Source organism: Littorina saxatilis, linkage group LG6 (genome assembly GCF_037325665.1).
Source record: "Littorina saxatilis isolate snail1 linkage group LG6, US_GU_Lsax_2.0, whole genome shotgun sequence".
NCBI lineage: Eukaryota > Metazoa > Mollusca > Gastropoda > Littorinimorpha > Littorinidae > Littorina > Littorina saxatilis.
In genome coordinates, this window is record NC_090250.1 from 21381392 (window position 1) to 21397757 (window position 16366).

At 39.9% G+C, this 16366-nt stretch overlaps 1 protein-coding gene across 1 annotated transcript in view; it reads left to right on the forward strand.

Annotated features, from left to right (window-relative positions):
• The window catches only part of LOC138968735 (CD109 antigen-like), a gene marked incomplete at its 3' end in the record, with an annotated part of 90789 nt that overhangs the window by 23484 nt on the left and 50939 nt on the right, over positions 1-16366 (forward strand). Inside the window, 6 exon segments of the mRNA XM_070341368.1 lie at positions 1846-1977; positions 2572-2611; positions 6318-6402; positions 9145-9259; positions 12722-12979; positions 15238-15558. Coding sequence (XP_070197469.1) covers positions 1846-1977; positions 2572-2611; positions 6318-6402; positions 9145-9259; positions 12722-12979; positions 15238-15558 — 951 coding nt within the window.

The window sequence follows — 16366 nt, forward strand, 5'->3', positions numbered from 1 at the left end:
TTTGATAAATGTCTTTGATGACGTCATATCCGGCTTTTCGTGAAAGTTGAGGCGGCACTGTCACGCCCTCATTTTTCAACCAAATTGGTTGAAATTTTGGTCAAATAATCTCCGACGAAGCCCGGACTTCGGTATTACATTTCAGCTTGGTGGCTTAAAAATTAATTAATGACTTTGGTCATTAAAAATCTGAAAATTGTAAAAAAAACATTTTCTTTATAAAACGATCCAAATTTACGTTCATCTTATTCTCCATCATTTGCTGATTCCAAAAACATATAAATATGTTATATTTGGATTAAAAACAAGCTCTGAAAATTAAAAATATAAAAATTATGATCAAAATTACATTGTAGAAATCAATTTAAAAACACTTTCATCTTATTCCTTGTCGGTTCTTGATTCCAAAAACATATAGATATGATATGTTTGGATTGAAAACACGCTCAGAAAGTTAAAACGAAGAGAGGTACAGAAAAGCGTGCTATCCTTCTCAGCGCAACTCCTACCCCGCTCTTCTTGTCAATTTCACTGCCTTTGCCATGAGCGGTGGACTGACGATGCTACGAGTGTACGGTCTTGCTGCGTTGCATTGCGTTTAGTTTCATTCTGTGAGTTCGACAGCTACTTGACTAAATGTTGTATTTTCGCCTTACGCGACTTGTTGTTTCATGCTGATAACTAGCTTGTTTTCTTGCAGAGAAGTTTAATTTTGTGTTTGGTAGTCCTTCTCTCTTATGGTTACCGTTAGGCCTAATTAGAGTAAAATAGCTTTGATAGACATTCAGCAAAAATTAAATACAGAACAAATCACAAATGGTCCATATTAGGAGCCTGGGCCCCTAATATGGACCAGTGGAGAGGCCTTCACGAATCACTGTAAAAATCCCCCAATACTTCAAAATAACATGATACAACTTAGTGTGCAAGTCAGACTAATCAAAATATGCTTTAGATTTATTCGTTTTGGGTTGATGAGAGCATTATTTGAAGCACACCAGGAAACTAAAGAAGCTTATCAAAAACAGAGCAAAAATAAGTGAAATTATCAACTTCCACAAAAAGAAGACTATTTGTTATATATTTTTGATATCTCGAGGGCTAGTTATAGGTTATTTTCAGCAAGCTTCTTAACTTCGGGGTCAACACTGCTAAAATGTAACAAATACAGTCTTAGCCGTCATATATAGCACGTTTTGTGTGATAAAAGCTTTGGCTGTGGACAGAAACGAGTTCGTTTTAGGCAAATTTAGAGTGAACTCTGCCAAAAGTGAAAAAAAGAGAAAAGGCCTAACGGTTTTGAGGTTTGTGTTTCTGCAACTGTTTTGACATGTGCAAGTTATCCAGAGGGGGTGAATACAGCGAATGAAATTGTTTTGAGCGCTCCATATTAGGAGCCGGTCCATATTAGGAGCCCTTCCCCTACAACTACAATTTCGTGTAAAAATGTTGCCATTTCTCCTCTGACTTCAAACATTTTGGTTGTGCTTTGTCTTCGAATTTCTGGAAACATTAACTTTAAGGTAGATAACTGCAATATGTTGTTGTTGTTGTTGTTGTTGTTGTTGTTGTTGTTGTTGTTGTTGTTGTTGTTGTTGTTGTTGTTCTTCTTCTTCTTCTTCTTCTTCTTCTTCTTCTTCCCTTAACCTTTTTTCAGTCAATATTCGGTGTTGTTGTTTTTATAGTGGTTTTAGTTAAAGTTTGGTCACGCATGCAGCCTCGAAGTAGGAGACACAGGTAACATTCATAATTCCATCAACTTAAATTTGCTTGCATTTGTTAACATTGTGTCTGCCTTCTCTTAAATGCATGCACCATACCGCGTATTTTCTCTCCATGTTTTAGGATTCAAATGGTAACGGGATCAAGCGGTGGAAAAACGTGCAGGGGTTCACAAACACTGGTGTCATCGAAAGAAGTCTGCCACTATCCATGTTTGCCGTGCAAGGTGACTGGCACATTGACGTCACTGTCCTGGTAAGGATGACGCGCACATTAAGCGCTGACGTAGTAAGCACGCTTATGACGTACTATGCCCTGACATCATCCTTAAGCCAATGTAAATATATACATATGTATTTGAACTGAATTCCATTAAAAAAGAAAGTCTGTTAATAAATGAAGTAGAATGGTGCACCCACACACCAATACACACACCCATACACCTACACACACACACTGTGACACACACACACACATACACACAAACACACACACACACACAAACACACACACACAAACAAACACACACACACACACACACACACACACACAGGGAGACAAACGCCCCCTCCGTCAGTTAGTACTTTACTGAAGTAAAACTAATACAAGTTGTAGAACTCTGGACAAATTGCCCATAAGTGCACAGGATTTTTGAAACAGCATTATTTAAATGGATGAAACAAACATTCAATGCGTGAAAGTAAGAGCGTGTGGGAGTGTGCGGGTGTGTGTGTGTATGTGTGTGTGTGTGTGTGTGTGTGTGTGTGTGTGTGCGTGTGTGTGTGTGTGTGTGTGTGTGTTAGTGTGTCCAATTGTGGTTGTGTTTCAGTGAAATATTTGTCTGTGCAGGGACAAAAAGAGACCAAGGTTTTCACGGTGCAAGAGTACGGTAAGCACACCGCCTCACAAAAGTGTATTTCTGAAACTATTTGGATTTTGTTTTCTCACTGAGACTTCATGTTATCCTCCAATGCCATATGGGCTTTCTACTGACCCTTTTTAATTAAAAGGAGAATGTTTGTGAACACACAAAGAAACAATGGCGTAATTTGAAGTACACCGTCCAGATGATGTCCATCGTGAACAATCCATGTGGATTTTAAAAAGGAATTCTGCGATGTTTATCCTAAATCATCCTCTGCAACGAGGCGGTAAAACGTTTATACAAATTCGGTCGACATGGGTCGTGTACGATCCCTAATTTTTAAGTTGAATCCTTCTTGAGAAAGTATCGGCCGTACAGTACAATCATCAAATCAGATTCAATAACTCGTCATTCGTATTGGCCTTTACCCTTGCGGGGGATGCAGTCACATTTGTCACTATCAAACACTTCTTTTTTTCTTTTTGCACTATATTTACAAATTGTATATTTGACCTATGTTGGACATAAGCTTCATAATGTACAATATTTCTTTCAAATTGATTTTAAATATAAAAAACGCTGGCGCTGGACCCGAGTACTCTTCAGACTGGCTCGCTCCCCCAGTATGAAAGTTTTTGTCTTGTGCACGTGGATTTAAATTTTTTTAATTTTTTTATCTATTTTACACAATTAAAAAAATTATTAGAGTAAAATAAAACATTAAAACGTTCATAATAAACAATAGTAAACAAGAATTAAAAAAAAAAAAAATAGACCGCCCATGCCGGGAATCGAACCCGGATCCCTTGGATTTAAAAATAAAAAATAAAAAAAAATAAATTATGTATTTATTTTACACAATTAAAAAAATTATTACAGTAAAATAAAACATTAAAACGTTCATAATAAACAATAGTAAACAAGAATTTATTATAAAAAAAAAATAAAAAAAATAAAAAAAACAGACAGCCCATGCCCGGGAATCGAACCCGGATCACTTTAGCCATAGTCGGAAAAGCTTTCCACCCAGCCACCAATTCTATCATTCGCCAGTGAACTCAAATGCCTATACTCCTCGCGCACAGTGGTACACGCACGCAAAGCACGCACGCCTGGTGTCGCTGTCGCTGGCTGGCTGGCGGATTAGCCAAACGGCTGTTCTATCCCACCGCGAATTGCGCCCGCCGTTAAGAGTGGCTTTTGTGTTTTTTGGAGCATTTAGGTCCCAGGTAACATTATGAAGTTTTAATACGATCAATCGGACCTATTATCAAGTTAGTGTATCAACTTTTGAACGAACTGCGCCCAGTAGTTTCCCAGCAATAAGCTGTTAAGTCGAGACGAACAGACAGACAGACACACAATTAAAGTCTGCAGGACCCTAGTACTGCGTACTCGGGGAAAATTTGTATGTACATGCAGTTGGATATGTGTCTGCAGCATGTAGTTTGTTTGTTCGTTCATGGGCTGAAACTCCCACGGCTTTTACGTGTATGACCGTTTTTACCCCGCCATTTAGGCAGCCATACGCCGCTTTCGGAGGAAGCATGCTGGGTATGTTCGTGTTTCTATAACCCACCGAACTCTGACATGGATTACAGGATCTTTTTCGTGCGCACTTGGTCTTGTGCTTGCGTGTACACACGGGGGTGTTCGGACACCGAGGAGAGTCTGCACACAAAGTTGACTCTGAGAAATAAATCTCTCGCCGAACGTGGGGACGAACTCACGCTGACAGCGGCCAACTGGATACAAATCCAGCGCGCTACCGACTGAGCTACATCCCCGCCCTGCAGCATGTAGTGACAGGGCCGGACTACCGGGGGGGTTATGGGGGTTGCGCAACCCCCCCCCTAGCCTAAACATGTACCTTACTTATTTAATTTTTTTTTATTATTGCTTATTTTATGCCGTTTCATGCAAGGAGCGACCATTTTCCTATCTCAGAATATGACCTACCCGTCAGCTTCAGGGACCCCACAACGAGGGGGGGGGGGTGGGTTCTAGGGTTTCCGGACCCCCCCCCCCCCCCCAGCCAAAAAATAAAAATATTGAATGAGGTATGCATTTCTTTATTTTAAATTCAGTTTCCATTTTTGGGGTATTAATCAGTGACAAAATCTGCTGCCTGAAACTGGTAATGATCATCCTCAGAATGCACCAGATTGCACCATTTTGCATCCTTTTTTTCAAAATTTTCCGGGGGGGCATGCCCCCGGACCCCCCTAGCAAGCTAGGCGCTTCGCGCCGTCGGCTCGGCGCTTCGCGCCTTCACACCCATATCTTCACAATATACTTTTGAAAAAAACCAGTCATAAAATGAACTGATGCGCCCCTGCCACCAGGGGGGACATCCCCCTGGGCCACCACTGGCAACCCCCCCCCCTCCTCTTCGCCTAGTCCGGCCCTGAGTAATATAAACGCTTTCAAACTTTCACACACTTCTTGAATACATAATGATGTACGAGGTTTTTTTCGAGATAGGGTTGTTATCAAGAGTCAAGGGGATACACTTTTAAAGCAGCTCAGCTCTCCTCTTTGGTTTCGTTGTTCAACTGTCACTGTCAAATCTTGCCTTAAATTGCGTGGAACGTCTTTGCATTCTTCTCTTTCTTTGAGTTCATAACCATTGAATATTCCGCTTGTGTAGAATTTATTTTTTAAAATCTTCTTTTATTTCCAGTTTGTCACCTGGAATCTTACGTCCGTGTAGAATGTATTCTTACTTTTCTATATCTTTACGTTTGTCAGCAACAAATCTTACGTTTGTAGAGAAACACATTTTATTCTTCTATTTTATTCAGTGTGTCGCCAAAGATCTTTCGTTTGTTCTTACTTTTCTATTTCTTTCATTTTGTAACCTGAAATCTGACGTTTGTGTGGAATGTGTTCTTACTTTTTTTTTTATTGCATTCAGTTTGTCACCTAAAACTGTGTGTTCTTACTTTTCTATTGCATTCAGTTTGTCACCTAAAACTGTGTGTTCTTACTTTTCTATTGCATTCAGTTTGTCACCTAAAACTGTGTGTTCTTATTTTTTTTTTTATTGCATTCAGTTTGTCACCTAAAACTGTGTGTTCTTACTTTTCTATTGCATTCAGTTTGTCACCTAAAACTGTGTGTTCTTACTTTTCTATTGCATTCAGTTTGTCACCTAAAACTGTGTGTTCTTACTTTTCTATTGCATTCAGTTTGTCACCTAAAACTGTGTGTTCTTACTTTTCTATTGCATTAAGTTTGTCACCTAAAACTGTGTGTTCTTACTTTTCTATTGCATTAAGTTTGTCACCTAAAACTGTGTGTTCTTACTTTTCTATTGCATTCAGTTTGTCACCTAAAACTGTGTGTTCTTACTTTTCTATTGCATTAAGTTTGTCACCTAAAACTGTGTGTTCTTACTTTTCTATTGCATTCAGTTTGTCACCTAAAACTGTGTGTTCTTACTTTCCTATTGCATTAAGTTTGTCACCTAAAACTGTGTGTTCTTACTTTTCTATTGCATTCAGTTTGTCACCTAAAACTGTGTGTTCTTACTTTCCTATTGCATTCAGTTTGTCACCTAAAACTGTGTGTTTGTATGGAATGTTTTCTTACTCTTCTATTTCTTTCAGTTTGTCTTAATCAATCCTTCGTTTATGCAGAATATTTGTTGACACTTCTTTTTCCCTCGGTTTGTCTCCATGACATCGTACGTTTGTGCAGAATGTAGTTTTTCCCCAATTTATTCCAGTTCTTCCCAAGTTTGAGGCAATGGTGAAGGTTCCCAAAGTTGCTTTGTCTAGTGCACCAGCGCTTCGAGGGAAAGCCAAAGCAAGGTGAGAACAGCATAAAAAAAAAAACAAGAATGGTAGGTTGCTCGAACGTTAAAATAATTATTGACAAAAAAACCCGTTACATTTACTAGTAGGCTAAGTCGACCTAGCGGTCTTTTAAGTATTCCGACAGACAAACACTTATGATACAAATAATGAACTTATCTTAGAATTGTGGTTGTGTGTCACTTGCGAGACGCCATCAATTATTTGGATCAAACTTATTTGTATCATACATGTTTGTCTGTCTGTCCGTATTATGACGTCGTCTGGGAATTGGCTCCTCTTGACGTCAGATAATTCACTTTGGAAGAGGGGGCCAACAGCACACGTCTTGGCTTTTTAACTCGCTGTCGTTCCTCTACTCATTGTCTCCCAGGCACGGATATATCCGTACCCACTCATATGGCTCTATCTGACCAGGTACGGATATATCCGCTCAGACTGTTAGCTTCAATCACTTCCTGTAACGTCGATCTAACGCCTGCATTCCAGCGTGTTGATATACAGTTACTACACAGTTACTACAATTTTGAGTGACCTGCTGCAGCACAGCTGGTCTCGGCAAAAAAACACCTTGGTCAACATAGGTGGGGTAGAAAGTGTTAAACACTGGGGTGTTTTTTTTTCGTATTCATAAGATTTAAACTAATATGATGGAAATTAGTTGGACATGTACCAAAAATCAAAAGTCTTGCTGCTTGCTGTCTGGAATGAGCATTTCTGATAGATCAACGTTACATGCTTACTAAAAAGGTTTAGTTTACGAAATGTATTCGACAAACAATTCCGATTCTGCACGGACATGAGTCAGGCTGTTTGGGTATTTTGTCGAAGTGACAACACGCTCGTATTCCCTGTAAAAGCCTTGAGAGTTCAGCGGTGTTTTGCGTGGTCTTTTACACAGTAAAAGCCTGACAAGTGACTGACAAGTTGATGGCTTATACGTAAAGGAGAGTGTATTTAGAACATTAGGCTACTTTTTACATTTAGTCAAGTTTTGACTGAATGTTTTAACATAGAGGGGAATCGAGATAAGGGTCGTGGTGTGTGTGTGTGTGTGTGTGTGTGTGTGTGTGTGTGTGTGTGTGTGTGTCTGTGTGTGTGTGTGTGTGTGTGTTTAAGTGATTCCAAGACCTATATTCATGAAGATTCACATGAGAGTTCCTGGGTATGATATCCGTAGGCATTCTTTGCTCTCCATTTTTTTGATAGATGCCTTTGATAACGTCATATCAGGCTTTTTATGAAAGGTGAGGCGGCACTGTCGCGCCCTTATTTTTCAACTAAATTAACTGAAATTTTGATCAAGCATTCTTCGACAAAGTCCGGACTATGGAATTGCATTTCAGCACGGAAGCTTAAAGGCACAGTAAGCCTCCCGTAAACCATCACAGATACGGTCAGGCTTTTACACACAGTACAAACACCCTTTCATTTGAACACTCACCGATTGAGAACATCCTAGGTGCCCTCCGTATAGAGCGAACAATTTTCAAAGAATTTATTTTTGCGTGGTTTATCTTACCCCTGAGCCATCGTGAACCCGTGTGATCCAGTTTCCCTTTTTCACAATGTAGTCGTCAGTTAGTCATTTGAATGCGACTCGATGTGAGCTTATTTACAATAGCACGTTTTTATGCACGAAACAAACGGCTGTGGTTCACAAGAACTCTAGCGATGGCTTTTGACTGTTGAGAGGAACGGCGATATGCATAAACCGTCGTCTGCTACGACCCTTGCGTGACCCTGCTTCCGGGCTTTTCTTTTTTCAAACTTTCACAACTTTGAATTGTACTGATCTTGTCTTGATGAAAAAAGAATTCTTTTATGATTAAAGAATGTTTGTGTAACAAGCTGTCAATTTATTATTTAGATTTTTAATGTTAGGTCTAGCGGAAAAACGCACCACGGTCCAAAAACATTTTGATAATCATCGATTCACGGCTATCGCCAGTTTACATCGATAGAATGAGACACGAAGGGAAGTAACTCATGTTTGACCTGAGTTCAGGATGGGTCCAAAAAGTGTTCGAGACAATCTGCAAAATTAATTCTTTAAAAATTGCTCGCTCTTTACGTAGGGCACCTAGGATGTTCCCGTTTGGTGAGCGTTCAAATGGAAGGGTGTTTGTACTGTGGGTAAAAGCCTGACAGTATCTGTGATGTTTTACGGGAGGCTTACTGTCCGGGCGTGATTTCCGGTATTGAATATTCATAACAGCCCCAAAACGAGGCGCCATTGTTGTAGAGGACCAAGTCCACGAAAATAAATTCTTTGAAAATTTCTCACGCTCGACAGAAAGCAGCCAGGATGTTCCCGTTCGGTGAGCGTTCAAATGGAAGTATGCTTGTACTGTATGTAGACGCACGGGGAGCTCTGTGATGGTTTACGGGAGGCTTACTGTGCCTTTAAAAATTAGTTAATTAGTTTGCTCATTAAAGTTGTCATTAAAATCGAATTTTCAGAAACAGATTAAAACAATGATTGCATTGTATTTCCCATCTTCTGCTGAATTCAAAAATGTATGAATATGTCAAGTTTACTCTCCAACATGTGGTCAGAATGAACGAACTAAGGCTCAGTAAGTGATACGGTCGCATGCTTCGCGGAAACGGTTAACCGAGACGATCCAAATGCAGACTCGGCGATGACTGGTTTGTTGTGTTGATCTTTTAGTTTGATACCGACTGACTAAATGTGTTTATATCGCTTCACGCGACTTGTTGTATTTTTGATTGCAGTTATACATTTGGTAAGCCTCTGGTCGGCGCTCAAGTTCTGGTCACTTTGAAAAATGTTTACTTCTACGGCCACTACAACAACAAAACAGAACCCACCCTCACCCAATCTGGCGTGGTAGGTACTTGCAACCTTGCATTCTACTCAGAGGGAGCAATAGAACGAAAACATGATTATAGGCAAAGACATATCTGATTTATCAGCACAGAAGGATCAACAGAACGGGAAATAAATAGATATATGTCTAGACATTGACAAAGGCATGTAAAGACATCGTTATGATTGAGAAATCCGTGTGTGGTGCATTTTGTAAAGTTGTCTTGATACAGCATAATATGGGCGCACACAACTCCTTTTTGTTATCAGAGCCTTTAGTTTCAACTTTACTGCATGTATGTATTTATTTTTGACGCGGAGGGTACAAGATTGTATACCCGTTTTCATCAATAAGTTGCAAATGCGACGTCAGAATTGACGAAAAGTGAGTCGAACATGACACGCTTACGGGCTTTTCATAAGAGCAGTTCTACCTGCATTTCAATTTTATATCAGGATCCGTACATGTTTTTTAATTTGACAATTATTAAAACAAATTTGTTTTTGCTGTCAAGCAGTAAATCAATAATGTATATAATTGCCCTTCGTGTTGATCGACTGTAGCAAATAGTATTGGGACGATGAAAACACGCAATACGTATGTTCTCCCCATTGAGTGTATATTATGTGCATCCGATCATAGACATTGGTTGCTCAGCATCTGAAGTGCTTCTGTATTAAACATAGGTACGATATGTATCATTCAAGAGAACGCATCTCTACTTTCTCATAACAATGTCGTGTCTGTGTCTGAACAGTAGGCGTGTTCAGTGCGTACAAGGTGTTGAAATACACGCATCATGAAATCGCAAAACCCAAATGCAAATCTGTAAACGTACCGACTATGTTTAATAATAATAATAATAAATGTGCATTTATATAGCGCAACATCATAACTTTACAATTATGCTCTTTGCGCTTGACACATTTAAAATTAAAACACAGTTATACAAGCATTTACATCTACAGCATACACCATCAAACATACATTACAAAAGATTCTTCCACTAACCAAGTAATACAAACATGAATAAAATAGGTAGTGAAAACAAGGAAATACCAGCTGAACACCCTTAATCAAACAGAACATGTTATCAACAATACTGAAAACAGCCCTGGATGTTTATATACATTATCACATTATCACTAAAACAACAAATACACTACATGTAGCCTACTGATGGACTGAGAAAACAAAATCAGGGGTTGTATTTCTTGAAGAGGTGCGTTTTAAGTGCTTGTTTGAATGCTTGGGGTGACTGAGAGTGGCGGATGTGAAAGGGGAGAGAATTCCATTGTGTGGGTGCGCAGAAAGTAAAAGTGCGTTGTCCGTATGTTTTGGTTTTGGTGTGTGGAATGGTGAGGATGCGACAGTCAGAAGAGGCACGGAGTTGTCTTGCTGGAGAATAGACGGTGAGGAGTTCAGAGAAGTAAGCAGGAGACGAGCCAGAAAAGAAGTTAAAGCAGAGGGTGGACAGTTTGTAGTCAATGCGGGCTTGAATAGGTAACCAGTGCAGTGTGTGAAGAAGTGGTGTTGCGTGATCTCGTTTTCGTGCTTTCAGAATGAGGCGTGCTGCCGAGTTTTGGACTTTTTGTAGCTTATGCAGGAGGTACAGAGGACAGCCAGAGAGAAGAGAGTTGCAGTAGTCAAGTTTAGAAAGAACAAAGGCACAGACAAGAGTGTTTGTTGTTTGAGAGGAGAGTGTGTGGCGAATGGTGCTGATCTTACGAAGCTCAAAATAAGCTGCTCTACAGACTAAGGATATATGTTTGTTAAGGGTCATGTCAGATGAAAGGGTGAATCCAAGGTTTTTAGCTGATGGTGAGAAAAGAATGTCGGTGTTGTATATTTGAACAGAAACAGGTTGGGGAGAGGGAAATGTAGTGTTCTTCTTTTTGCACAGAAAGACTTCAGTCTTATCATCATTCAGCTTAAGTTTGTTATCGACCATCCAAGATTTAACATCAGTGATGCATGTCTGAATGGTCTGGATGGCGGAATGTGTCTCTGCAGGGGACTGGGTTTATACAGCTGGGTGTCATCAGCAAAAGACTGATTCAAAACAGAATGGTTTTGAATAAGTGTGGAGAGGGGCTTAGTGTACATGATGACAAGGATGGGACCGAGTACTGAACCTTGAGGAACGCCGAAAGAAAGTGGGGCTGGAGCAGACATCTGGCCATCGACAAGCACAGCCTGAGTCCTGCCAATGAGATAGGACTCAAGCCATGCTAGCAGTGACTGTGAACCGGAGATGCCGTACAGAGTCTGAAGTCTATGGAGAAGCGTGACATGGTCAATCGTGTCGAACGCTGCAGAAAGGTCAAGTAGGGTTAGCACTGACACATCACCACCATCCAGAGCAGACAGAATGTCACTGATTACTTTAAGTAGGGCTGTTTCAGTACAGTGAGAAGGGCGATAAGCGGACTGAGAGTGCGAGATCAAATCATGGGTGTTCTAATATGACAACAGCTGCTTCAAAACTACCTTTTCAAAAACTTTGGACAAGAATGATAAATTAGATACATGACGATATTTCTTCAAAATATTGACATCAAGACTAGGTTTTTTGAGAAGTGGTTTGACAAGTGCAGTTCTGAACAATGATGGAAAAACACCAGATAACAGGCTATCATTGACAATTTGAGTAAGAGTTGGCAACAACACATCAAGATTCTCAAAAAGCAGTGGTGTGGGTATGGCATCAAGTGGACAAGTTGTTGGTTTGGACTTCAGAATAATAGATCTTAGGTCTTTTTCTCTGATTGGCTGAAATTATGGAAAAGAACAATCAGTGGGAACATCAACATGACTGGAGGAAGCAGAATGTGCACCCATCTGATCAGTTCAGAACGAATATCTGAAACCTTCTTGATAAAATAATCACTGAATACATCTGGCAGCTGACTAGCGGGGAAAACAGTGGGAAGTGGGGATTCCTTACTGCGGCCGGTCAACCGGCTGCAAATATCGAACAGTTTTTTGCTTGTATCGCAAGCAATGACCTGTTTGCAATAGTTTGGTTGCGTGTGTACTCTTAAGATTGGCGACACATATTATATCTCCAAATTTATCGATTAAAATGCAATTCTTAAGTGAAAATATATTTTCCACCGGCGTTAGAAAACACTTCATTAAAACAATTAGCTTGTTAACAGCACGAAACAGAACGTAGTCCACAAAACAAAGCTTTCCCCATACAACTTTCAGTATTCTGACACACATACTCTCTGTCTCTGTCTCTTTGTCTCTGTCTCTGTCTCTGTCTCTGTCTCTCTCTCTCTCTCTCCCTCTCCCTCTGTGTCTGTTCCTTTCTCTGTCTCTTTCTCTCTCTCACTCTCTCTTTCTCTCTCTCTCTCTCTTTCTCTCTGCCTCGTTTTCTCTCCCTCCCCCTCTCTCTCTCTCTCTCTCTCTCTCTCTCTCTCTCTCTCTCTGTTTATTCACTCAAATGTACACCTTGCCTCTCTCTGTGTACGTAGCTTGACAGCAACGGAGAGTTGGAATTCGCTTTCCACAAGGAGGACATGCTCGGAGTGGTCCATCACAGCAAGTCCAACCTTGCTGACCTCACCTTGGATTGGCGGTCACTACAAGTTCTGGTCAACGTGACAGATGCACGTACGGGTGACACTATGGGAGCGGATGCCATTGTCAACTTCAGGGAGGACGAAGCTTTGATCACGTTTCCACCCATTAGTCCGAGATCCTTCAAGCCTGGTCTCAAATTCACCACGCACGTGAGCGTTTGCTTTTCTGTCAATATGAGTTATTTCAGAAGTGGATTATATATACCTGTGGTTATTTCCAATATGCTGAGTGTGAGCAAATGATGACACACATGTCGAGGAAACGGCTATCTACACGAGCCGGCAGGCGAATGTTGATATCATTTTCGAGATGTAATGTTCTTACTAAACTGCTCATATTATTATTCTGTCTTTTAATCATTCATACAGGCTCACGGACATACTGACACGGATCCATTTAACCAAATCAAATGATGATGATGATGATGATGATGATGATGGATGATGATGGATGATGATGGATGATGATGGATGATGATGGATGATGATGGATGATGATGGATGATGATGGATGATGATGGATGATGATGATGGATGATGATGATGGATGATGATGATGGATGATGATGATGGATGATGATGATGGATGATGGATGATGGATGATGAATGATGGATGATGGATAATGGATAATGGATGATGGATGATGAGGATGATGGATGATGGATAATGGATGATGAATGATGATGAATGATGATGAATGATGATGAATGATGATGAATGATGATGGATGATGGATATGGATGATGGATATGGATGATGGATATGGATGATGGATATGGATGATGGATATGGATGATGGATATGGATGATGGATATGGATGATGGATATGGATGATGGATATGGATGATGGATATGGATGATGGATATGGATGATGGATATGGATGATGGATATGGATGATGGATATGGATGATGGATATGGATGATGGATATGGATGATGGATATGGATGATGGATATGGATGATGGATATGGATGATGGATATGGATGATGGATATGGATGATGGATATGGATGATGGATATGGATGATGGATATGGATGATGGATATGGATGATGGATATGGATGATGGATATGGATGATGGATATGGATGATGGATATGGATGATGGATATGGATGATGGATATGGATGATGGATATGGATGATGGATATGGATGATGGATATGGATATGGATATGGATATGGATGATGGATATGGATGATGGATATGGATGATGGATATGGATGATGGATATGGATGATGGATATGGATGATGGATATGGATGATGGATATGGATGATGGATATGGATGATGGATGATGATGGATGATGGATGATGGATGATGGATGATGGATGATGGATGATGGATGATGGATGATGGATGATGGATGATGGATGATGGATGATGGATGATGGATGATGGATGATGGATGATGGATGATGGATATGGATGATGGATATGGATGATGGATATGGATGATGGATATGGATGATGGATATGGATGATGGATATGGATGATGGATATGGATGATGGATATGGATGATGGATATGGATGATGGATATGGATGATGGATATGGATGATGGATATGGATGATGGATATGGATGATGGATATGGATGATGGAGATGGATGATGGAGATGGATGATGGATGATGGATATGGATGATGGATATGGATGATGGATATGGATGATGGATATGGATGATGGATATGGATGATGGATATGGATGATGGATATGGATGATGGATATGGATGATGGATATGGATGATGGATATGGATGATGGATATGGATGATGGATATGGATGATGGATATGGATGATGGATATGGATGATGGATATGGATGATGGATATGGATGATGGATATGGATGATGGATATGGATGATGGATATGGATGATGGATATGGATGATGGATATGGATGATGGATATGGATGATGGATATGGATGATGGATATGGATGATGGATATGGATGATGGATATGGATGATGGATATGGATGATGGATATGGATGATGGATATGGATGATGGATATGGATGATGGATATGGATGATGGATATGGATGATGGATATGGATGATGGATATGGATGATGGATGATGGATATGGATGATGGATATGGATGATGGATATGGATGATGGATATGGATGATGGATATGGATGATGGATATGGATGATGGATGATGGATGATGGATGATGGATGATGGATGATGGATGATGGATGATGGATGATGGATGATGGATGATGGATGATGGATGATGATGATGATGATGATGATGATGATGATGATGATGATGATGATGATGATGATGTTGATAAGAACGTGGATGATACCTGAAATACACCAGAACATGTTTGAGAAAAAGTATATTCGAATGCATTTATCAAACAATGGTGTTTTTTCATCCCTTCAAGGTCAAAGTCACGAAGATGGACGAGTCTCTGTTTGAACACTACAACAACATCAACGTTACCTTTAACGTTACCATCAACGTGCCTGTTAGCACAACCACCACCACAACCACCACCACAACCACCAAAACATTTGCAGAAACCAATACGAGCTACAGTTCAGACATACTCATCATTGACAAAATAAAGCCATTCCCCCGGTACAGGACGTACCCGTCGGTTAACACCGTCGTACTGACCACCTTCAACAAGACACTGACTGCTAACGGCTTTCTCAGCGTGGAGCTGGACATCCCGCCCATTGCACAAAGTGTACAAGTTCAGGTTGGTTCAGACATGTTCCCTTTCCGGTTCTGACAAATGCCCGTCTAATAAGTCACATCGGTGAACAGCTCAGATCATGGGTCAATAAAGTGTTACACAGATGGTCAAAATTAAAGTACAAGATATTGCACTGGAAGTGGTACTACACTGTTGCTTAGTGTCTGTATGAAACTACAAGGTGAAAATAGAAAAAGAAAAACACGATTCTTGACTTTGATGCGCTTTTTTCTGCTCGTAAACACACATTCTTCTACTCATCACAGCATGCCCCATTAGGCCTAAAAAAAAAAATAGGTGTGGTTACGGTAACCCGACCTACCCTATTTTTAGGGGCCGATCCTATAACTTTTTATTACATTTGTCAAACAAAAAAAACAAAAAAAAACAAAAAAACAGTGCAAAAAACGCAATGAAAGCGAAAGCGCCCGTGTCGCACACTTATTTCCCTGTCAAGTAGGTTTAATTTGTACACATTAGAAAAAAAAGTAAAAAAAAAAAAAAAAGTGATTGCCTACCTACCTACCCTATTTTTTTTGGCTATGTTACCGTAACCACACCTATTTTTTTTTGTGGCCTTATTGAGTTTAAAACACCAATTAAATTTGTTTTGAATAAAACTCACAATTTTACAATAAGAATTTAGAGACCTGAATCAATTAGGTATATCATACTTAGTTTGACTTTTGCAAAACTAAGTAATTACACATTTAATTGAATCAGTCAGACAGACGGAGACATAGAGAGACAGACAGAGGGCAAACACAAATCTGAGAAAGAAACCCCTTTAAAAATGTTACCATGTTTGAAA